The sequence below is a fragment of the Schistocerca americana genome, chromosome 1 (assembly GCF_021461395.2).
Source record: "Schistocerca americana isolate TAMUIC-IGC-003095 chromosome 1, iqSchAmer2.1, whole genome shotgun sequence".
NCBI lineage: Eukaryota > Metazoa > Arthropoda > Insecta > Orthoptera > Acrididae > Schistocerca > Schistocerca americana.
This window is the reverse complement of record NC_060119.1, coordinates 672,677,465-672,702,164: the sequence shown is the minus strand read 5'-3', so window position 1 is coordinate 672,702,164 and position 24,700 is coordinate 672,677,465. Positions and strand designations below refer to the sequence as shown.

Genomic DNA, 24,700 nt, shown 5'->3' with positions numbered 1-24,700 from the left:
TAGTGCCTAACGGATCGGTAGAGTCCTGCCCATCTGATACCTACGTCCGATCCTGTGTAGAGTCGTCACGAACCCCAAGTGAGCAGTGCTCGAGTGTCACTGAAAATCTCCAGAATAGCTGACTGTAGCTAAGTTGGTATGTCAAACAAGCATTTTTGCGCCATCGGATCACAGTTCCTCTTATGCAATGTTCCTTTTATTAACTGGAATTCTCCTTTGCTTGGTTCCTCATTCTTCAAGGCTTATATGATTCTCAGCAAAATTGGATATTCCCTCTTTTCAGCAGCAATGTCATTTAATGACTGATATTTCATCCACGCTGCTGTATTCTGACAAACGACATTCTAATAGGTAGTTTGCGTCCTTGTGTTCAAATCTGGTTTTCTAAATCATTGTGACGTCGTACTCCTGAAGGCGAAGTGCCCGTCTTACCAGGCTACCCGACGGATCCTTCAGCTAGTCAACCAGCATAGAGAACTCCAGTCCATCACAACAGTGAATGGTTTGCCAAATTAATACAGCCTGAACTTGTTGATAACCCAAGTAACTGCTAGCCACTCTGTCTCGGTTGCAGGGTAGTTACTTTCAGACCTAAGGGAGAGTAATTTGGAAGTACAAGCTATCGTCTTTCCAGCACCACCTTCTTGATTATGCACTACAACAGAATCTACACCCTAACCACTAGCAACGACGTGAAGTTCTGTCTGGGCATTGTCATCACACAACGCTAGGACTGGAGAACTTGCTAGTATGTTAGGGCAAGAAAAGACCTTTCTTGCACCTCGTTCCAAGAAAATTTCGCATCTCAGTGCAGCAGTTCTTGCAAAGTTGGTTCAAATGGCTCTGAGCACTATGGGACTTAACATCTATGGTCATCAGTCTCCTAGAACTTAAAAGTACTTAAACCTAACTAACCTAAGGACATCACACACATCCATTCCCGAGGCAGGATTCGCACCTACGACCGTAGCGGTCGCGCGGTTCCAGACTGTAGCGCCTAGAACCGCTCGGCCATCCCGGCCAGCAGCCACCCTGAGCAATGCCTGTTATGTGATGTTCTGTGGAGTAGCTTCGTCAGTCTGGAGCTCTGATCTTCCACAATCTGCAACTGACTGTGATGCCCTGCAAAAATTCCCTTCTGAGAATAACATTATGACTACATTCAGCTAAAATAAATACATTCGAGGCTCTGTGTTCTGTCACTGATAGTAATCCTTGCAATACATGTTCCTGTTTGCTGGGCACATTTCTCACTTCCAGCTTTCAGCACAATTATTTTCATGCTACAGACTGTAGTTTTATTTAGATGGTGGTGATAAGCATTCGATGTTACAGAAAATGAAGTCAGTTAGTGCCGGAACAGGTCCATCATCGATTAAGACATCAATGAGATTTCCTAATATCTTTGTGACTGTTGTTCATGGAGGATTTTTATCTGTGGCTTCTTCATCTCCACAGTCTGCTGCATCGCTTAGTTTCCCTGACTTCAAAAAATGGTTCAACTGGCTCTGAGCACTATGGGACTTGACATCTGAGGTCATCAGTCCCCTAGAACTTAGAACTACTTAAACCTAACTAACCTCAGGACATCACACACATCCATGCCAGAGGCAGGTTTCGAACCTGCGACCGTAGCGGTCGCGCGGCTCCAGACTGAAGTGCCTAGAACCGCTCGGCCACTCGGGCCGGCCCCCTGACTTCGTCGGCCACGTGAGTAGCTGGTACCTCTGTATGGCTTCGTCCCACAGATCGACTATAATCGTCTGCATTTGACTGGCATAAACAGAACTGTTGTGGTGACTAGATATTTTGCTGACAGAAGGCAAAATGCTGATATGTTGGAACATCCTACGATGCCAGATGTCATTCTTCTGTGGGGCTTTATACTGCGCATGAAGGTGGCGGTAACTGTGGGTCTTAAAATCCTTGGATTTCATTGGATCTTGATTATTAATTAGTTCACACAGGTCTGCTGGCAGCATGGTTTCTGGGTTGTCGTTTGACGACTGCGTCAAAAGTCCTAGTTGCCCGAGTCCATTCTTTCTGGCGCGTTCATTGATCATTGATGGCGCAGATCGATGCTAAAGATCGATACACATCTTCTTCAACATTCTTTATTACCTCTTGACGTATAGGGTCGACGTGCATGACTGCTGTCTCTTAATTACTCGGTCTGACAGCTTTGGATGCTATAAAATGCTGTATCTCTTCTCATACTACATGTGAGGGGGGGGGGGGGGGGGGTTGATGGATTCCACCACTACCACAGGGACCACAGTTGAGGGTCGGGTTCTCGAACCACTGCTGCTTATTGCCATCCAAGTAAAAGTATACAGTTGCTGCACAAATCATGTCATACCACACGTTACGTTTGGCAGCTCGATCGAATTTCCGCCGTTATTTAGTTCCATCCTGGCAAGTATCACAGGCAAACACTTATGGACACGTGATGTGCAACTGACTTGCTACTGTTTCTGGAAACCGTTGGTCTCCTTACTATATGGACCTTGAGAAAGATGTACTTCCTGTATTCTGGTTCCTGTCTATGTAGGTTGAAAGTTTTATTTATTGTATTTGGCTATTTACCAACTTCCATGGATTTAGTTTGTTCCAAGTCGGCCGGCCAGGGTGGCCGAGTGGTTCTAGCGGCTACAGTCTGGAACCACGCGACTGCTACGGTCGCAGGTTCGAATCCTGCCTCGGGCATGGCTGTGTGTGATGTCCTTAGGTTAGTTAGGTTTTAGTAGTTCTTAGTTCTACGGGACTGATGGCCTCAGAAGTTAAGTCCCGTAGTGCTCAGAGCCATTTATTCCAAGTCGATTATCCCGAAAGGCTTTTGCTCTTATCTTTGAACCCTCTGATCGATTTTCGTTACGGCGCCTGCTGCGGTAGTGTTGATGATGATATTCTCTGGCGTGTGAACAGCCTAGCCAATGAGGTGCTTAGGCGCGCAATCGCTGGCCATGCTTTTGCAAAATGAAGAAGAGAACGGTGGCTTCTTCCTATTTTGTTCGTGGTAGGGACAAGATATACTTTCTTCCAGTGTGCAGTGGCATCCTATCGAAAGCAGCTGCAGAGGAAGAGATATATTTACATTTGGGGGCAGCAATGGTTTGCATGTGTGATGTTTTTTAAATATAGCTCCTCTCGTACGCCGACTCTGAACAGTTTTGCATTGGTAAACGCGGGTGAGTCATGTTGGCTTGTCAAAATCTATTTGGGTCAAATGTTGAACGTTGTGGCAGAGTGGCTCTCACATATACTAATCAGTGGGGTACTTTCATTCTATTTATGAGTTACGTTTATTACGATTTAGCACGTTGATACTTCATTCAGAAAATAGCTGTGTCTTACACAACGTTACAATGTACGTTGAAGAACTGGTCTTTTTACTGGCGTGGTAAAGATAGGACATGTTTCATGTTACTTTAATTGATGTGGGCTACGCAGATTTTATATGTATGAGGCACAATAATGATGGAAGTAAACTTCAATCTTATACCAATTAATTTCAAATCCGTACCATCTACATACTCAGTTAAATGAAGTTATAGTCTTGTGGGATGATACGTACGAAACAACTGTAAGACCTTGCATGAATACCCTGTGTAGTACTAACGAAAATAAACATTTTCATAGCCAGTTTTGTGTATACATACACTCCTGGAAATGGAAAAAAGAACACATTGACACCGGTGTGTCAGACCCACCATACTTGCTCCGGACACTGCGAGAGGGCTGTACAAGCAATGATCACACGCACGGCACAGCGGACACACCAGGAACCGCGGTGTTGGCCGTCGAATGGCGCTAGCTGCGCAGCATTTGTGCACCGCCGCCGTCAGTGTCAGCCAGTTTGCCGTGGCATACGGAGCTCCATCGCAGTCTTTAACACTGGTAGCATGCCGCGACAGCGTGGACGTGAACCGTATGTGCAGTTGACGGACTTTGAGCGAGGGCGTATAGTGGGCATGCGGGAGGCCGGGTGGACGTACCGCCGAATTGCTCAACACGTGGGGCGTGAGGTCTCCACAGTACGTCGATGTTGTCGCCAGTGGTCGGCGGAAGGTGCACGTGCCCGTCGACCTGGGACCGGACCGCAGCGACGCACGGATGCACGCCAAGACCGTAGGATCCTACGCAGTGCCGTAGGGGACCGCACCGCCACTTCCCAGCAAATTAGGGACACTGTTGCTCCTGGGGTATCGGCGGGGACCATTCGCAACCGTCTCCATGAAGCTGGGCTACGGTCCCGCACACCGTTAGGCCGTCTTCCGCTCACGCCCCAACATCGTGCAGCCCGCCTCCAGTGGTGTCGCGACAGGCGTGAATGGAGGGACGAATGGAGACGTGTCGTCTTCAGCGATGAGAGTCGCTTCTGCCTTGGTGCCAATGATGGTCGTATGCGTGTTTGGCGCCGTGCAGGTGAGCGCCACAATCAGGACTGCATACGACCGAGGCACACAGGGCCAACACCCGGCATCATGGTGTGGGGAGCGATCTCCTACACTGGCCGTACACCACTGGTGATCGTCGAGGGGACACTGAATAGTGCACGGTACATCCAAACCGTCATCGAACCCATCGTTCTACCATTCCTAGACCGGCAAGGGAACTTGCTGTTCCAACAGGACAATGCACGTCCGCATGTATCCCGTGCCACCCAACGTGCTCTAGAAGGTGTAAGTCAACTACCCTGGCCAGCAAGATCTCCGGATCTGTCCCCCATTGAGCATGTTTGGGACTGGATGAAGCGTCGTCTCACGCGGTCTGCACGTCCAGCACGAACGCTGGTCCAACTGAGGCGCCAGGTGGAAATGGCATGGCAAGCCGTTCCACAGGACTACATCCAGCATCTCTACGATCGTCTCCATGGGAGAATAGCAGCCTGCATTGCTGCGAAAGGTGGATATACACTGTACTAGTGCCGACATTGTGCATGCTCTGTTGCCTGTGTCTATGTGCCTGTGGTTCTGTCAGTGTGATTATGTGATGTATCTGACCCCAGGAATGTGTCAATAAAGTTTCCCCTTCCTGGGACAATGAATTCACGGTGTTCTTATTTCAATTTCCAGGAGTGTATTTCATTCAGTACCACATTTTCCTGTAACAGAAATAATCCGCTCTTTGTATTATTACCCTACTTTCAGGTCACTGAGCTAAGGCACCTTGGTAACTACAAAAGTATGGCTATATTAAGCTCTGGTTGCATGTTTTATGATATAATGGTACTGAAGCTCGACGCGGCGATGGCCACCACATTATACAGGGAGCGGCGCGGGAACTTCCTTTATTTAAAAAAAAACCATAGAACAGGAAGTGTTGAAGATATCACTTTAATTCTCATTTCTTTACATAGAGGCACATTTAAAGTTTTATTTATTTAGGGTTTGGAAATGATACCCTGAAGGTGGCCTCCGTTCTGCTGAATGTATCTGGACAGTCGATATCGGAAGTTTCGGTCGACTTTGTCCTGCGTCTCAGCTATTTTGGCAATAGCAGTACAAATATTGTTTCGTAGCTCACCCAGAGTACACGGATGGTTGGTATACGCCAAGGATTTAGGACAGCCTCATAAGAAGCAGGGGCATAAACCTGACGAGCGCGCTGGCCACTGCAGATCGCCCCACAAAGACATGAGACTCTCGAGAAAGTGTTCGCGCTGGAGAGTCATCGACGTTCGTGCTAGAGAGTCATTGACGTTCGTGCTGTGTGAGCCGTGGCGCCATCTTGTTGTAACCAGACCTCTCCCACAAGTTTAGGAATAAAAAGCTCCTCAGTCAGCTGGATCTTAACTGACCCACCGTTCTTTTCGAGAAACCATGGACCAATAATACCAAATTTGCATAATGCACAGTAGCCACACGTTGTGTATGCAGAAGGTGTTCATAAATTTCTTGGGGGTTCGTGTCACTCCAATATCGGATGGTTTCTTTATTCACACAAACAGATAAATGAAAATGTGGTTCACCCCTGAAGCTCAGGACCTCATGAGGCAAGTTTTCGATGAAGTCTTCACAAGTATTTTTCCGTGAAACATAATAGTGTAGATTAAGTACACTACTGGCAATTAAAATTACTACACCACGAAGATGACGTGCTAAAGACGCGAAATTTAACCGACAGGAAGAAGATGCTGTGATATGCAAATGAATAGCTTTTCAGAGCATTTACACAAGGATGGCGCCGGTGGTGACACGTACAACGTGCTGATATGAGGAAAGTTTCTGTGGTGAGCGTGCTGTATGACCTTCAGTACACACACCATCAGATTATTTGACTTGTCGCTCTAACGAAGTAGGCGAGTGTCAGCAATATGTCTCGTGGTCTTATCGTGGCGTGTTTATCTTCTGCCGTTAGGTCAGACGATAGAAATGCCACTTGCACGCTTAGAGTAGCAGATTGACGGTGACCAACTTTAAACAGAACTTGATTAATTTTCACACACATTTATTAAAATAATAACAAGCATAAAAATTACTTAACTTGGTTCTGGATGCTATTTCCAACTGACAGTCTGAATTTCCTTTGGTATTGGTACCTTAATCTCATTCTCACATATATCTCTGATACTTGACAAAGGTGTCTATACATTTATCTTCATGGCTATTTATTTATTCATTTATTTATGCATTTATTTTACCTGGCAAGATTAGGGCCTTCAGGCCCTCTCTTACACCTAACCAGGCATATTCAGATTCAACAAATTTCAGTTTCTACAGAACATTAAGGACATATAACATGTTATACAGTATTAATGTTAAAGAAAAAAAATAGAGATTATAAAAGTAGTACAATGATAACTATAACAATCAAAAAATAATTATAACAATCAAGAATAATAATAATAATAATAATAATAATGACTATGTATATGAAAGTAAACATTTTTCTTTTATGAATGTCAGTCCTATTGCTAGTTGGGAATTTTCTCGTTATATTCTTGCAGTTTGTGAGTTATTCTCATCAAGCAGAGACATAAGACTATGGAATGGGGTGAAAGAGATATAGAAGAGGTAGATAGGTTAGAGGAAGAGAAATAGAATGGTAAAATTCGAAGCTATGATGGAGAGGAGAATGAAAAAGATGAGAGGGGCACAACAATGGTGGCTATACCGTCCCTAATATGTAAGTCTTGAGTTCCCTCTTGAATGTTGAGTGGTTCTGGATAAGACACAGATCACAGGGGAGCGCGTTCCATAGTCGTATGGCTGAGATGGAGAATGACACAAAGAAAGATTTTGTGTTATGTAAAGGTACAGCCAAGATGCTAGACGTATCCGATCTGGTATTGCGGTTGTGGAATGATGATATGTGTTTAATGTGAGAAGATAAGTATTGGGGCACCAGTGGCTAAGAAATCGATGAAGTAAGTACATCGTGTGGAAATCGCGTGGCTTATGTGGGCGTATCCAACCTAGCTGGGAGTATGAAGGACTGATATGATCATACAACCGTAAATTGCTTACGTATCTAACGCAAGCATTCATCACTAGCTCGAGGCATCTCGAATTTTCACTATTTGTGCCGTGTTGAACTACATCACAGTAGTAAAGATTAGGCAAGACTAGTGTTTGGACTAATTTTTGTTTAACATGGGTTGGAAATATTTTTCTAAATTTTTGAATTGCATGTAGGGAGGAGAGCGATTTCCGGCAAGCTGTGACTGTTTGTTCTTCCCAGTTTAGGTGTTCATCCAAGATTATTCCAAGGTCTTTTACTGTTTTTTGGTATGGTAGTTGGGTACCATTGAGGAGTATTTGAGGGACTATTTCGCGAAAGTACCGACTGATTAACTTTGGATGAGATATAAGTATGACCTGGGATTTCTTGGGGTTTAGTTTCAGACCTAGGTTCTGTGCCCATCGAGAAACAGAGCAAAGATCTGCGTTCATATTCGCTACTGCTTCAGCAATGTTCTTGGGGCTTGCACTTATGTACAGTTGGATGTCGTCGGCATATAGATGGTAGTTGCAGGAGTGAATCACTGAAGAAATATCATTAATGTACAGTGAGAAGAGTAATGGACCAAGGACGGAGCCTTGGGGAACTCCAGAGCGCACGTTTTTCCATGATGACTTTTCCGACCCACAAATGACTTGTTGGCTTCTGTTTTTGAGGTAGCTGTCGAACCAGTGTATTGTGCTGTTTGAGAAATTCAGCTGCTTCATTTTAATTAGTAATATATCAAAGTCAACTGTATCAAAAGCCTTGCTAAAGTCAAGCAGTGTTGGGATGGTAGCTTCACGTCTGTCCACAGCATGTTTAATGTCATCAGTTACTTTGATTAATGCAGTTGCTGTACTATGGTGCTTTCGAAAGCCTGACTGATATTTGTCGTGGATGTTATGAGTTTTGAGGTAATCCGTCAGCTGTTCATGGACGATGTATTCTAGGGCTTTAGATATTGCAGGAAGTATGCTGATCGGCCTGTAGTCACCTGGCGACTTAGGGTTGTCAGTCTTGGGTATAGGTTGAATTAAACTTTGCTTCCACTCAGGAGGATATGTGCTACTGACAATGACAGGTTGAAGATGTCTGTGATAACTGGAGTAATAGTGTTTACGACGTTCTTAATCATGCCAATGCTCACTCCATCATTTCCTACTGCCTCGGAAGAGATTCTCATAATTGCCTTGTGTACTGTGCCGGTAGTGACGTGTTTTAGGAAAAACTGGTCTCTCGAGAGATTGGTATCTTGGGGCTGGTAATTTGTCGCTGCGTGGCAGTTTACAGCTGTTGAGAAGAAATCGTTTAATTCTCCTGCAGACGCTTGATAAACAGCGTCAGATCTTCGCTTCCCTATACCGAAACTGCGCAGCTTTTTCCATTAACTGGCGTAATGCAGTGGTGAGCCACGGAGCGGGAGCTCTCTTTACCTTAACAGTGCGTTGAGGAGCATGTTTATCATACAGTGCAATAATTTTGCGACATAATTCCCGAATTTTTCCGTCTAAAGTCGGTTCATTACTTATATCATGCCAAGGGATGTCTGAGCAATCCTTTTGAAGAGCGTCATGGTTAACATTTTTTAGGTTTCTGTGGGTTACCAGGTGAGATTTTTCTTTGGTAGTATGTACTGAATAATTTAAGAATATCACGTCATGAGGAGAGAGTCCTGGAGCGGATGTCTGATTGGCGCGAATTATTTTATCTGATCGCTTTGTTGCTATTATATCTATGAATGTATGGCTGTGTGGCGTGTGATGAGTTGGGTCCAGCGGTGTTAAACTCATATCATTGGAGTGGAACACTCTCCTTAGTTTTTCTGCAGAGGGAGATTTTAACTGTAAGTCGATGTTTGTGTCGCCCATAATGATTATGTGCTCATACAGTGTCACGAGCGAGGCCAGGGTAGACTGAAAGGAGGCCATAGCACCGACGTTTGGAGGTTTATAGATTACTCCAATTAGCAGTTTCTGATTTGACGTATTTATTTCGAAAAACAAGAACTCTGCTTCTCCTTCGCCCTTTGCATCCGATGTGCACAGTATAGTAGGTCTCAGATCAGAGCGAACATAGGCACCCACACCACCGCCGCGTCGTGTTTCACGATCTGCCCTTAGGAGAGAGCAACCAGTGATTCGGATAGCGTCGGAAGAAATGTTTGGTTTCAACCAAGCTTCAGAGACGAGGATAATATGGAACAGCGATTGGCAGAACAGGTCACAGAACTCGTGAAAGTGAGCCGTTAGCGACTGAGCGTTCGCGTGGGCCACAAAGAGCCCGCCGCCGGAACCGGTCCGTCCCATTGTGGCCGCCTGTAGGACCGAGCGCGCTCCGTCTACCTGCTGGCCGGAAGAGGGACAAACGCTGGATTTCGCGGGGGAAGACATATTTACAGGTGTGTCCAAGGTCGTGACTGACTCAAGCGTCTGTGGGCTAAAGGTGAAAGACAAGCTGGAGGTATCGGAGAAGGGAGCGAAAAGAAAGATGGAAAGTGGCAGTAGTGGTTACGAAAAAGATAATAGTAGTAGCTAGTAGTAGTGGTAGTGACGAGGATGAAAATAACAGATATAGAAAGGCGGTTTTAAGGAGATTCCTGTTAATGGAGAATGTTAATTCCCGTTTGACTGACAATGTGAATATACATGAGCACTTATGATAAACAAATAAAGAAGCAATATTTATGTGAAACAATTTACTGATTTTAAATAGAGTACTTATGGTGCATATAGAAATAACGAAGCAATATTTACGTAAAAAAATGATAAGAAAGAATAAAAATTAACTTATATTAGACAGAGTACAATATGAGACTTTATGTCTCGCGAGATTTCGCTCAGTCTTTCAGTTCGGACATGTTCGTCACCGTTTTCCTCCCTCCTTCCGTCTTGACTACGATCCTGCCATCCTGGGTCCACACATTTTGAAGGCCGAACTGTGTGATCGCAGTGTTCAAAACTTTTAGTCTTTCGCGCGCCAGATCTTCCCTCAGGGTAAACCCACTCTTGGCGAGTTTTCTTTTCCGAGCAAACACTTCAGCTCTTTTCCGGTATGACACAAATTTAATTATTATGGGCCTGGGTTTCATCGCACCTGGTATCCTGCGCCCAACACGGTGGCTTCTGTCAATATCGGCCACGTCGATCTGCACGCCAAGTTTCTCACGCACGAGGCTAATGGCCAGGTCTTCGGTGTTTTCACGATCGTTTTCAGCTACCCCGAACAAGCGCAAGCTGTTCCTTCGCTGATACTGCTCAATTTCATCGGTGGCCGCAGACAGTTTAGCTTCTAGGTCGGCGGCTTTTTTCTCTTGTGCGGCCAGGGACTTTCTAAGAGACTGGATTTCGGTGCTGTTGCGCCCGACAGAATCTTGCAGTTTGTCCATGACCGCGGCCGTCACAGAGGCCGTGATGGATTGCACTATTACGTCTAGCGTGTCTTTACTGTGCAGCGCCGCACTCACCTGGGACCGGACGAGCTCCCCGATGTCGGGAAGCGGGGACTCACCTGCCGCCGGAGACCGGGCGCCCGCGCTGCCTGCGCCCCTGTAGCCTTGCCTGCTGCCGCTTACTCGTGCTCTTCACATTTTTCACTCACTTATCACTTATCACTTGTGGTAATCAACGGAGAACAACACACCACGGCAAGTAACACCTGTTTAGTCCGATGCACACGTTGTAGACTGCCGCACTTCTCTGTAACACCTTCAATGAGCGGAAAAACTCGCGAGCCAAAGAAACGCGCGTCACTCAGTGGCCGCCATCTTACAGGAATATGGTAATCTTATTAGGCGCAGACTGAAGCTTGACTACAGACTGGTACAGACAAATGTAGAACTCATACAGACTGGTAGAGACTAATGCAGACTGGTACAGACTGGTGCAGATAAATGCAGACTAGTACAGACTGGTGCAGACAAATGCAGACTGACTAATCGGAGGTCTGTACACTTGTAATAATACCTCGCGCGAGTGTGATCCGCGAGGAGAAAAGGTTCTACGTTAGCAGCAATCTCATTGGTTGCGTTACATATTAATACGCGGATCGGCGGAAACACAATTTGGTCTGTCTCTATGGCAGCGGAGACGGACGAGCGCTGGGCCTGCGCTGTTGTGCTTAGCGGGGCGTGCTCTAGTGGGAAAGTTGCGTACGCGCTGACTACGCGGAACTATGTACAAAACAGTTTCCAACCGATTTCTCATACACAAACGGCAGTTGACCGGCGTTGCCTGGTGAAATGGTGTTGTGATGCCTTGTGTAATGAGGAGAAATGCGTACCATCACGTTTCCGACTTTGATAAAGCTCGAATTGTAGCCTATCGCGATTGCGGTTTATTCTATCGCGACATTGCTGCTCGCGTTGGTTGAGATCCAATGACTGTTAGCAGAATATGGAATCAGTGGGTTCAGGAGGATCCCAACAGCCTCGTTCCACTAGCAGTCGAGATGACAGGCATCTTATCCACATGGCTGTAATGGATCGTGCAGCCAACAGATGGTGACGTTTGCAAGACAACAACCATCTGCACGAACAGTTCGACGACGTTTGGAGCAGCATGGACTATCAGACCAAGGCTGCGGTTACCCTTGATGCTGCATCACAGACAGGAGTGCCTGCAATGATGTACTCAACGACGAACCTTGGTGCACGAATAGCAAAACGTCATATTTTTTTAGGATGAATCCAGGTTTACAGCATCATGATGGTCGCATCCGTGTTTGGCGACATCGCGGTGAGCGCACATTGGAAGCATGTATTCGTCATCGTCATACTGGCTTATCATCCGGCGTGATGGTATGGGGTGCCATTTGTTACACGTATCGGTTACATCTTGTTCGCATTGACGGCACTTTGAACATTTCAGATGTGTTACAACCCGTCGCTCTACCCTTCATTCGATCCCGGCGAAACCCCACATTGCAGCAGGATAATGCATGACCGCATGTTGCAGGTCCTGTACGGGCCTTTCTGGATACAGAAAATGTTCGATTGCTGCCTTGGCCAGCACATTCTCCAGATCTCTCACCAATTGAAAACGTCTGGTCAATAGTGGCCGAGCAACTGGCTTGTCACAAGACGCCAGTCGCTACTCTTGATGAACTGTGGTATCGTGTTGAAGTTGCATGTGCAACTGTACCTGTACACGCCATCCAAGCTCGAAAGACTTGCACCCGGCGAACGGTCTACCCGACGCGAGGCCTAGTCACACAATATTTACATTAAGCTTTCAACTCAAGTAATGTGGTGCACCATTTTATTATACGACGTTTCCAAGTCTTGCCTGTTTACTATTTTTACAGATAATTAAACAATATTTAATTTTTATCTGCTTTAGTGTAGTCATGCCAACCACGGACTAAATGGTTCAAATGGCTCTGAGCACTATGCGACTTAACGTCTGAGGTCATCAGTCGCCTAGAACTTAGAACTAATTAAACCTAACTAAGCTAATGACATAACACACATCCATGCCCGAGGCAGGATTCGCACCTGCGACCGTAGCGGTCGCTCGGTTCCAGACTGCAGCGCCTAGAACCGCACGGCCACTCCGGCCGGTCAACCACGGACTCTCTACGAAAATGACTGTAATCCAGATCATACTCAGCGAAGGGGTTAAACATTGTATGTGCTCTTTTTATACTGTTTTTAGTCTGATTTCATTCTGGTGACTGCAATCAATGGTTGCTGTGTGATTTGTATGCCGTTTATGTTTTCCTGTTATGTAGGTAATTGCTTGAGAATGGCTTCACAGCCGAATCATAGCAGTAAGCAAAATAGAAATAGAAAGGAAATACATAACAGCTGAAGCAGGAAACTAATTTCTTTAAAATTTTTAAATATTTATGAGATTTAGTGTTATTATTTAAGTTTTCCATTATATGACTTAATTTACGTGGATTCCTATTTTTTATTTCAACATTGTTTTTCAATAGTTAATACGTTTTTACTTTTTGCACTGACATTTACATTATTTGCAGTACCCTACAGTTAAAGCTGGGGGGCGAGGAGGAGAATGTTGTTAATCAGTGCAAGGTGTTGCACCCACTTTGAATCTGCGCGAGCAGTTTTTTCTTCTCTTTCTAACATATAATCCAATTTTTTAAATTGTCTAGATCACCAGTAATGTGTAATCTTAAAATTTCGGTTGTTCAGACCTGAAAGAACAAGCAAAAGGAAAAAAAATTGCCTCAGGTTAAAATGTACGAAATAACCTTCAGGCAAATACACATATGAAGTTCGGTAACGTACAAAAGTAATCATTTACCATACAAAGATGTAATGGAAAATGACATACCATATTGCGTCTGGCAGTTTGCACTATATTTTGTATTATATGATTTTCAGTAAGTTGACAGTACCGATTCCACATGTCTCGGCATCTAGCTGTTCTGCTTGCCATAATGGTGGGCTTCTTGAACGGAGTCTGTTTTGTCGTAGACTTGGTATGTCTTCCGGTACAGGTAATTCCAAATTCTCCTGTGGCTTGCCGTATTCCCTAAGCAAATCCTCGCTTCTATGGACTGCGCGTGGATGGATGATGCTCAGCAGGGAAACCCTGTAAATCGGTTTTGGTTGGACTGTCCGAGTTATAAGCCGCGTAGTGGGATTCAACTGGACGTCGATCAAGTTGGTGTGGCAGCTGTTTAGCCACACTGGGACACAATACTCGGCTGCTGAGAAGCCCAGCGCAATGGACGATGTGCTCTAGGTATCTGCTGAAGCTCCTCACGTGATTCTACATAATTTTTGAATAATATTGTTACAAGTTTTTATCTTGGCAGCAGTATTTTCAAGATGTTTTCTATATGAAAGGGTGCGGTCAAGGGTGGCACCAAGGTTCTTAGAGTATTTTTATGACAAAGAGTGTTTCTGTTAAGTTTCACTCTGACCTCCGCATTAGCTTGTTTGTTTGCCAGATGGAATGTACATACTTCAGTTTTTCTCGTACTGGGTTCAAGTCGTCGTGAGTTCATAACGGTTAGATCTTCTGCAGGAATCGTCTCGTCTTGTCCGAGATCCTCGGTTCTTCAAGCAGATAAAAGTTTTCTTGACGCCTTCCGAAGTAACTATGTAAGTGAAGACCACATGTGACAAAGTCAGGGAAATAGCATCGACCGCAATTGAGGGATTCATATCAAGTAAATTAAAAAACGAAGGAACAAATCCATCATGGTACACAAAATAATGAGATCACTGTTGCTGTAGCAACGGAAAAAGTAGGCCAGATTTTTAAAAATAGTACAAAATCCCCGTTAGTGGCGATGTTTTACAGTAGGTCGACATTCAGCATGGACTTGAGTGCGAGATGCGTTTAATACTTTCCGCAACGGAACTGTGTCGAAATCCAAAGAGATTCTGTTAGTATGTAAATTATACAAGCGACAAGAGACAATCAGTACTCTCTCTGTGCAATTGCAATGGTAATGTTGCCGACGACAGTGCCACTAAAGCGGAGTTAGTAAACATAGTTTTCACGAAATTTCTTCACCGAAGAAGATTTCGTGAACATTCCAGTATTCGAACCAAGAACAGCTATCCACTTGAGTGATTTACAAGTAGGTTTTCTCGGTGTAGCGAAGCGGTTTAAACCATCCAAGAAAAGCAAGTCTTCTGGTCAAGACTGTACAACAGTAAGATTTCTTTCGGTGTATGCTGATGAAATCGTTCCATTTTCAGCAATCGCTAGATATCTGCCCCAATTTCGCATGTGTAGCTCTCAGTGCGTATTGCTGGAATTTCGTTTACAGGCCTTTGCCAGTTCGGCACAAGCTATATTTTCTGTTTGAGGTTTTCCCGCATTTCCCTTCATACCACTTAGACATGAACTCTATACAAAAAACTATGTTGTTATCAGCTTAATGTCGAGGTACGTCCTGCACGGCAACTCGTTTAAGGAAGTTGTCATTAGCCCGTGTCCGTCTCGTGGTGGTGGCGCTGCAATGCAGTTAGACAGCATTACGTGAATTCAAAGAGTTCTGCTATTCACTGCTAGATGGCAATGGCACCGTTTTCACAGCGGTATAAATTCTGGACGAAACCTTCCTCTGGAGTCAGTCTACCTATTACTGAAAACCATACCAAAATTCCTACTATAGACTGAACTAAAGAGAGGGAGGTGACACGAGTGACGCCAGTACCCAAGAAGGGTAATAGAAGTAGTGGTTCAAAATGATTCAAATGGCTCTGAGCACTATGGGACCTAACATCTGAGGTCATCAGTCCCCTAGAACTTAGAACTACTTAAACCTAACTAAGCTAAGGACATCACACACATCCATACCGGAGGAAGGATTCCAACCTGCGACTGTAGCGATCGCGCGGTTCCACACTGAAGCGCCTAGAACCGCTCGGCCACACCGGCCGACAAAATAAGTAGTCCGTTGAATGATAGACCTATATCACTGACATCGGTTTGCGGTAGAACTGGGAACGCACGTCGTCTTCAAACATTATGAAATACTTCGAAAAATACCTTTTTTGTGAAGCACAATTGGCTTTTATTCACACAAAGTAATGAGTGCTATCGACATGGGATCTCAAGTTGATTCCATATCTCTAGCTTTCCAGAAGGCTTTTGACACCATTCCTCACAAGCGGCTTCTAATCAAAATGTGTGTCTATGGAATATCGCCGCAGTTTTGACACTGAATTATTAATTTCCTTTGAGAAATGTTACAGTTCGTGGCAACTGACGGTAAGTCACTGGATGAATCGGGATTGATATCCGTGTTTCCCTAAGTAAGTGTTATCCTCTGTGCTGTTCCTAATCTACATAAACGATTTAAGAGTCAAAACAAGTAGCCTTCTTAGATTGGTTGTAGATGATACTGTCGGTTACCGCTTAATAAAAACGTCATAAGTTGAACGGAAATTACAAATGATGCCGACAAGACTTCTGCATGTTGTGAAAAGTGACAGTTGAACATCAACAGTATAAAGTGAGATGACCCGCGTAAGTACCAGAAAAGGAAAGAAGTTCAGTTGTATTTCTGTTACACGATAAATCACACGAAGGTAAAAGCCGTCGATTCAACGGAATACCCAGGATTACAATTATAACGTAAACTTGAACCGCCGGCCGGGATGGTCGAGCGGTTCTAGGCGCTCCAGTCTGGAACCGCGCGACCGCTAGGGTCGCAGGTTCAAATCCTGCCTCGGGCATGGATGTGTGTGATGTACGTAGGTTAGTTAGGTTTAAGTAGTTCTAAGTTCTATGGGACTGATGACCGTAAAAGTTAAGTCCCATAGTGCTCAGAGCCATTTGAAACCAAACTCGAACCGCCACATAGAAGATGTAGTGGGGATGGCGAATGAAAGTCTGCATCTTAATGGCAGAACGAAGATGCAACAGATACACTAAAGATACTACCTACACTACATCTACACTATCGTCTTCTGGAGTATTGCTGCACTATATGACTCTCATCATATGGTACTGATGGAGGACATCGAAAAAGTTCAAAGAGAGGCAGTAAGTTTCGTTTTGTCGCGAAATGGGGAAGAGTGCCATGGATATAATACACTATTCAAGGTGGTAATATTGAAACAAGGGCGTTTTTCGTTGTGGCGAGACCATTTCACGCAATTCTACTCACCAACTTTCTTCTCCAAATGTGAAAATATTTTATTAATTCCCACCTACATAGGCAGAAATGAGCATCGTCAAAAAATAAGAGACATCAGAGCTCGCACGCAAAGATCTAGGCGTTCATTTTTTCCACGTGCTAATTGAGAGCGTAACGGTCAAGGAATGGTCTGAAAGTGGATCTATGAACCATCTGCCAAGCACTTAAGTTTGAATTACAGGGTAGTCATGAAGATGCAGGTGTATTTCCTACCCCTTCATTCTGATCCGGGCACGTACACCGTCTCTAATGTAGTCGTTGTCAATAGGATCTAATCTTCATTCTTAACTTCCCTTCGTCACATTTTCCTTCCTTTCTCCTTGTACTGAGGAAGACAATCTGTTCACAGAATAGATCACCTGCAATGGAAAGTATCAAACCACACAGCTTGTCATGGTTATGGCATAAATCCAGTTGTTTTCGTATTTGTCACGTAAGACATTCTTTGGTGAAAGTGTAGTAGAACCAGCAACCAAATTTCAAAAAAAGACATAAATATTTATAAAAACAGTCTTACGTTGAATCCGATGACGGTTGTGAGCGGCACCCAGTCGAAGGCAGAGGGCACCTCACCCTGGGTCTCGTCCACGTAGAAGTAGGCGCCCATGGCGGTCAGGCAGACACCGCACCCGGTAAGGCCCAGAATCCCGAGCGGCCGCCGGCCAACTCTTTCAACAATGAAGGACGCCGAAATACTCGATACAAGCGAAACGGCCGCTACGATGATGGAAGACACATCCGCGTCGAAACCGCTTCCACTCTTCTCGAATATGTACGTCGTGTAGGTACCAAACGCTACTGCACCAGTGGACAAGTGGAGCAAGACGAACCCGGACATTATCAGCAGAGTCCTGCGGTGCACTGGTACCAAGAAAAGGTCTTTCAGCCTCCCTTTGGTCTCTTGCTTCTGTCGGATTGCTCTGTACATTGAGCCAAGCTCCGAGCGCAGTTCCTCTGGTGTCATCTCGCCCTTGTACCTTACGAGACTCTTCACAGCTTCAGATTCTCTGTTTCGCAGAAGGAAGAAGTACGGTGACTCGGGCATCCACACGAATGTGACAACGAAGATAATGGGGACGGCAGTGCACATGAAGGAAACAGTCGAAACGGACAAGTAGGGCGCTATGCAGTACATGAAAAGGCTGCCGCAGTTCATCAACACGGTGTGAATCATCATGAGCGTGCCTCGTAATTCGGTGTCAGCGATTTCGCACAGAAACATAGTGGAAGGACTGCCCATGAGGCCGCCAGATAAGCTTCCTATCGTCATGGCAACCATCAGCATTGCGTAAGAGTTTGAGAAAGCGACCATTGGCCACCAGACGAGGAGTGGCGCAGCGGCGGAGAGAATCAGCTTCTTCCTGCCGATGATGTCCACAGCGTAGCCTGCGGTGAACGTCGCTACCAGCCCCGTCAGCGAGTTGATGGAAGCCAGCCAGGAGGCCTGGTCTGCGGTGATCGGGGCCGGAGAGTCCTCTGATTGCAGAATGGGGAGCGTCGTAGCCGACCAAGCCGCGAACGAGCCAAATGCAGTGTATATCAGCGACGCTGTGGATGAAGGCAGTATAACATCGGTATATAAATTGATCTGTTAAAGCCAGTGATCAATAACAATTTTAAAAAAGTATGCAACCGAACATTTTTGATTTCTATTCACTCGATCTTCTGGTATAAGTTTTTTGTTCTGTGAACATTTCTGGCAGTAAAACACGCTGAGATCTTCAGATAGCTGTAGAGAGGTTCTGTGGTGCGAAAGTGTCAGATGAGCACCTTACTGAAAATGCGCACGTTACCGATGACTCAAGCTGTCACATCGCCATAGAACATACAACGTAATACGTCAAATGAATTCACTTGCTTTAAATGTGACTGCTGTAGTTAGAACTTTGGACGTGACTGTAATGTGTATCAGTTTGAAAATGCAGATCACTGTTCTTCCAGCTACGTGTTTTGGAGGATCATACATCCATCACGTGAATGTAGGTCAATTAAAAAGGACACAATGTGGCCCTGTCTAACAGAGGGATGCAAAAGACTATCCCACACTGCTAAGCAGTATTCAAGCAGTGGGCGAACAAGCGTACTGTAACCTACTTCCTTTGTTTTCGGATTGTATTTCCTTAGGATTCTTCCAATCAATCTCAGTCTGGCATCTGTTTTACCGACTATCAACTTTATATGATCATTCCATTTTAAATTACTCCTAATGCGTACTCCCAGATAATTTATGGAATTAACTGCTTCCAGTTGCTGACCTGCTATTTTGTAGCTAAATGATAAGGGATCTATCTTTCTATGTATTCGCAGCACATTACACTTGTCTACATTGAGATTTAGTTCCTATTCCCTGCACCATGCGTCAAATCGCTGCAGATCCTCCTGCATTTCAGTACAATTTTCCATTGTTGCAACCTCTCGATACACCACAGAATCATCTGCAAAAAGCCTCAGTGAACTTCCAATGACATCCGCAAGGTCATTTATGTATCTTGTGAATAGCAACGGTCCTATGACACTCCCCTGCGGCACACCTGAAATCACTCTTACTTCGGAAGACTTCTCTCCATTGAGAATGACATGCTGCGTTCTGTTATCTAGGATCTCTTCAATCCAATCACACAATTGGTATGATAGTCCATATGCTCTTACTTTGTTCATTAAACGACTGTGGGGAACTGTATCGAACGCCTTGCGGAAGTCAAGAAACGTGGCATCTACGTCTGAACCCGTGTCTATGGCCCTCTGAGTCTCGTGGACGAATAGCGCGAGCTGGGTTTCACACGACCGTCTTTTTCGAAACCCATGCTGATTCCTACAGAGTAGATTTCTAGTCTCCAGAAAAGTCATTTGACTCAAACCTAATACGTGTTCCAAAATTCTACAACTGATCGAAGTTTCGCTATCCAACACAATGCGTTTACCCTGGGTTAGAGGTAACGGTAAACAGGATAATTTAGTGCCAGTAACGTGTCAGTTTGTCTGGGCACGAGCTGCTGTCTACCAGAGCTGTAGCAGCTGTTTGTTCTGTATGTAGGCTTACGGGTCATCTGTCTAGTAGTTGTACTGAGTGTAGATGGGCGATGATTTGCCAGAAGAATTAATTTGTGTTTACATTCTTTGTGTAGGATTAAATTGGAGTTTGTGTTTTGTCTTTTTTTTTAAAAAAAAAATCAGGTTAATTAAGGTCGAAGTAGAGTATGCAAAATGGTGGAAACACGTTCTACTACTGAAGATGCAGTTGCATTTTGAGAGCATGAAGGATAAATATTTCGAACTTAATCGTGGGTTACAGGCTCGTAAAGAGAGTCATGATCAGTCGAAATCGGAGTCTCGGGAGAGTAAGTCACGACTGAGAGTGCCTTCTGTTCTGTATTGTCTGGCAGTGGTCCCTGTGACTAATCCTTTCTCGGGTAGGGCAACAATTTTCGTTAAGGATATTTGGGACGCTGCGGAAGCGCGGGTGGTCAGATGAAGTAAACCTGTATGTTGCTAATATGCGTTTAGCGTGGAACGCCAAACCTATGTTGTCTACCACGAGGCATCGAGTAAAGCACATACGTCCTAGGAGTGAGCCAACAGTACCAAACACAGAGAAGTGCGTGATTTTTTTGGGAGAAATTACGTTGTTGATGCAGCTCCACGAGTCAGTGGAAGTATTCTCAGGTAGAATATTTAAGCTAAACGCAAAGACATATGTACAGATCCAGAATGCAGAAACTAACAGGGTACTGTTACAGGAGGCAGAAAATAGAGCGATGGATGGTTTTTTGCGTAGTATACATGCTGAAATGTCACGGAGGGTACGGATGCGGTACCCAGAGGACTTAAAGTCAGCTCTTAGGATGCAACACTTATAGAGGAAGCGGATATGGCCATAAAGAAGAGAGTGGACCATCGCGTGTTCGCTGCTGAAGTCAAGTGTTTTTGTTGTAGTTGGGAGGAACATGTAAGGAAGAAGTGTAACCTACCAGAGTCCTATGTGTGTGGCATAGTGAGCCACAGGGCATTTGAGTGTAGAGGTAGAAAGGATGGAAAGCTCTGGCAAGGGAAGCAGCCCTTAATTGGAAATTGGACTGCTTCAACTGTCGCAAGGCCGTCCCGATAGACCATAACAGGGCACAAGTTAGTGCACGGATGGAATGTAGCTTGGTGGGCTTAGTGAGTGGCAAGAAACAGAGATTTTTGGTGGACACAGATGCGAATGTGTTAATTATGTCTGGACCTCGTGAGGAGGAGGAGACTGGGGCCAACACGGTATACGTTACGTGGAGTTGGCGATGATAGGGTGGAATCATTGGGTACAGCAACACTGGAGTTTTCAGTCAGGAAACTAAGTTCAGCGAACGCATGGAGGCGTTACCATGCGTAGGAGAAGGTTGTTCAGTGATTCTCGGGCTAGACTTTCTCGACAAACATCATGCTAAGACTGATTTATTGAAACGCACAGGGGAACTCAGTGGGATTGGTTTCAGCTGGGGGAGCAGTTGCAATTGAGACGATGGCACAACGTTCATCTATCATGGGAGTGAGACCAACTATACTGCGTACGTTTTCAGTAAAGATCGATAAGCAGGATAAAATATAGGCAGGTACTGGAAGATGGTGTGGGTTTCAGTGGATATCTATTGCCGAAGAAAACATTATACGTAGTTGTACCGCTCTTAAGCAATGAAAAGTTGGGTAGTTCTCATTGTTTTATCCGCATGTGAGTGACATTAATGGTGAAAGATGATTTATGATTAGTGTGAATGACTTTGGCGGAGGAGAGCTGATTCTTCACAAAGGGTACAATAATAGTAACTCTGGAAGTCTTGGAAGACGAGGAAATCGATAAGTCTAGCCTAGAGGAAAGCCATAAGCAAAACGTCGATAAGCAAGTGTTACGAGGGAAAGTAGATTATTTGAAGGGCAGTAATCAAATGGCTGCTCACAACCTGTTGCTGAGGTTTCATCATTTTGTGCGAATTGACGGCTTAAATGGCTCTGAGCACTATGGGACTTAACATATGAGGTCATCACACACATCCATGCCGGAGGCAGGATTTGAACCTGCGACCGTAGCAGTTGCGCGGTTCCGGACAAGCGCCTAGAATCGCTCGTCCACCACGGCCGGGGTGCGAATTGAAGGCTACAACCAACCCCACTGATGCAACATCACATACCAATAGGGGAAGTGCAACAATTTAATGGAAGCCATACCATAGAGCAAAGAAACTGCAACCAGTGGTAGAAGAATTTATTGAACAACTACAGGATGGGATCATAGAACCGAGTGATACTCCCTGGAGTGCAAATATTGTCATTGTGTCACAAAGGCCAGCGGACGGGATACGGAAATACGGATTTTGCTGTGATTACAGATATCTCAACGAGCGAACCACTGCAGATGCTTATCCATTTCCAAACATGACGGAAACTTTGGATAATCTGGGTCACTGTCGGTTCTTTACAACTATGGACCTAAGGGGTGGATTCCATCAATTGGAGATGGCGCCTGAAGGTAGGCGTGTTTACCGTCCCAGCAGGACATTTTCATTACAAATACATGCCATTTGGACTAAAGAACGCCCGGCAACTTTTCAGCGGTTGTTACATGGGCTACTGAGAGGAATAAATCCAAAAACTTGTCAATCTCTATGACATAACTGTCTGTTCAAAATATTTACCAGAGCATGTGAGACGTTTGGCTGATGGCTTTAGTAGACTAGAATCGGCATGTTCCACTTTAAGAGTGTGCACAAGTGCCCTTTTGCGCAAACTCAGGTAAACCTTTTGGGGCACGTGATTAGTGAGCTTGTCATACAGACAGATCCTCGTCTTACAGATGCAGTTCAAAATTATCCGATATCCAGTATAGTCGTTCAGTGGCCTTTGTAATTATTATAGATGGTTCCTGAAAGACCTTGCGGAAATAGCCAGACCCTTGGACAAGCTACTGAAGAAGGGGATGAAATTCCATTGGTCGCAGGAATGTCAGGAAGCATTTGAAGAACTAAAAAAAAAAAAAATAGTTTCAGATCTATTACTGGTTTTCCTGGATTTCGAGAAAGAGTTTATCCTTTCGTGTGATGCTTCAAACGTTGCAGTCGGTTGTCTTGGAAGAGATGGTACGTGGTCGTGAACATCCGGTGGCTGACGCTTCAAGACAGTTAAACAAGCCAGAGCGTAACTATTTAACAGAGAAAGAGATGTTGGTGCTCATATACGGTATTAAAAATTTTGGATGTTATCTGTATTGTAGGAAGCTTAAGGTCGTGACGCATCATGCCTCACTGAAATAGTTGCTTGATTTGAAAGATCCATCTAGTAGATTCACTCGATGGGCACTTAAGCACAGTGAATTCGAGTACGAGGTAGTCCTTAAACCAGGGTGATCACACACAAATGCAGATTCGTTAAGCCGCGGGACAGCAATGTTAAGTACGCTAGGGAAGAGTGTTGAAGAGTGACAGCAGGCACAGGCAAGGGATAAGGAGTGTCAGGTATTTAAGTCACAGCCACATTTCGTTACGCATGAGGGCTTGTTGTGTAGAATAACGAGGTGTGGACCACGTGTGGTGATTCCAGAGGGAGTTTGGAAGGAAGTTTTGCAGAAAGCTAATGACCATATGTTGTCAGGTCAGAGTGGCCGACGTGCAATGGACAAACATGTAGCAGAGCAGTTTTGGTGGAGTAACAGGAAGTGTGACGTGGAGCATTACATTAAGGACTGTGTGCCATGCACGCAGAGGGTCAACATGACACATCAGAAATTTTACACAGCTATTGTAAAGGCTAGCAGAGGCGTCCAGCCCATTTTCTATGTTGAGCTTGGATGTCTTTGGGCCATTTGATAAAACACCTGCAGAAAATAAGCATGTCCTCACGACCATCGACCATTTTTCTCGATTTTTGGCAGTAGTACCGATGCCAGCAAGCATTTGTAAACAACTGCATATTCAAGTTTGTGGTGCCTAAGACCATAATTACAGACCAAGGAACGAATTTTGTCTTGGATTTAATGAAACAACTATCTCGTGTGTTGTGCATAACGAAGTTACGGACGAGTTCATTTCATACACAGACTAATGGGAAAATTGATTGCGTGGACAAGACAATTGCAAAGATGTGAAGCTATTACATAGCTTCCAAGCACGACGATAGGGACTCCTATGTACCTTATTTACAGTGTGGTTATAATTCGCAGGTTCATACTGCAACAGACCTGTCACCATTTGAGGTGGTGTACAGTAGGAAACTGCCACCTCCCTTTGACGTTTTGATTCCTAAATTATGACCTGATGGTGAGTGGGTGAGGGAGTTGCCAGAGAATTAGGGAAGTTTGGAGGAATGTGCAAAAGGCAAACACATAGGTGCTAGAACACTAGGAAAAACCACACAGATGCATGGGCAAATTGCTGCAGTACCACTTGGGATAATTTTTAATGGTCACTAGTCCCTATACGTCAAAGGGGAAAACGAAGAAATTTTTGACAAAATACCAGGGACCATACCAGGTCATGGAAATGACCTCACCAGTCAAAGCGAAGATACAGTTCTCCGCAAAAACTTCTGTTATACACGTCAGTCGCATAAAACCGTTTAAAGTAATGGTAGGGGGAAAACCACAGTTATCGGCAGCTAATCG

The 24,700-nt window shown here is 44.8% G+C and overlaps 1 protein-coding gene across 1 annotated transcript in view; it reads right to left on the bottom strand.

The window, feature by feature from the left end:
• The window catches only part of LOC124589404 (facilitated trehalose transporter Tret1-like), a 37,259-nt gene that overhangs the window by 10,593 nt on the left and 1,966 nt on the right, over positions 1-24,700 (bottom strand). The window contains exon 2 of the mRNA XM_047131554.1: positions 17,591-18,621. Coding sequence (XP_046987510.1) covers positions 17,591-18,621 — 1,031 coding nt within the window. The remainder of the gene's footprint in view (positions 1-17,590; positions 18,622-24,700) is intronic.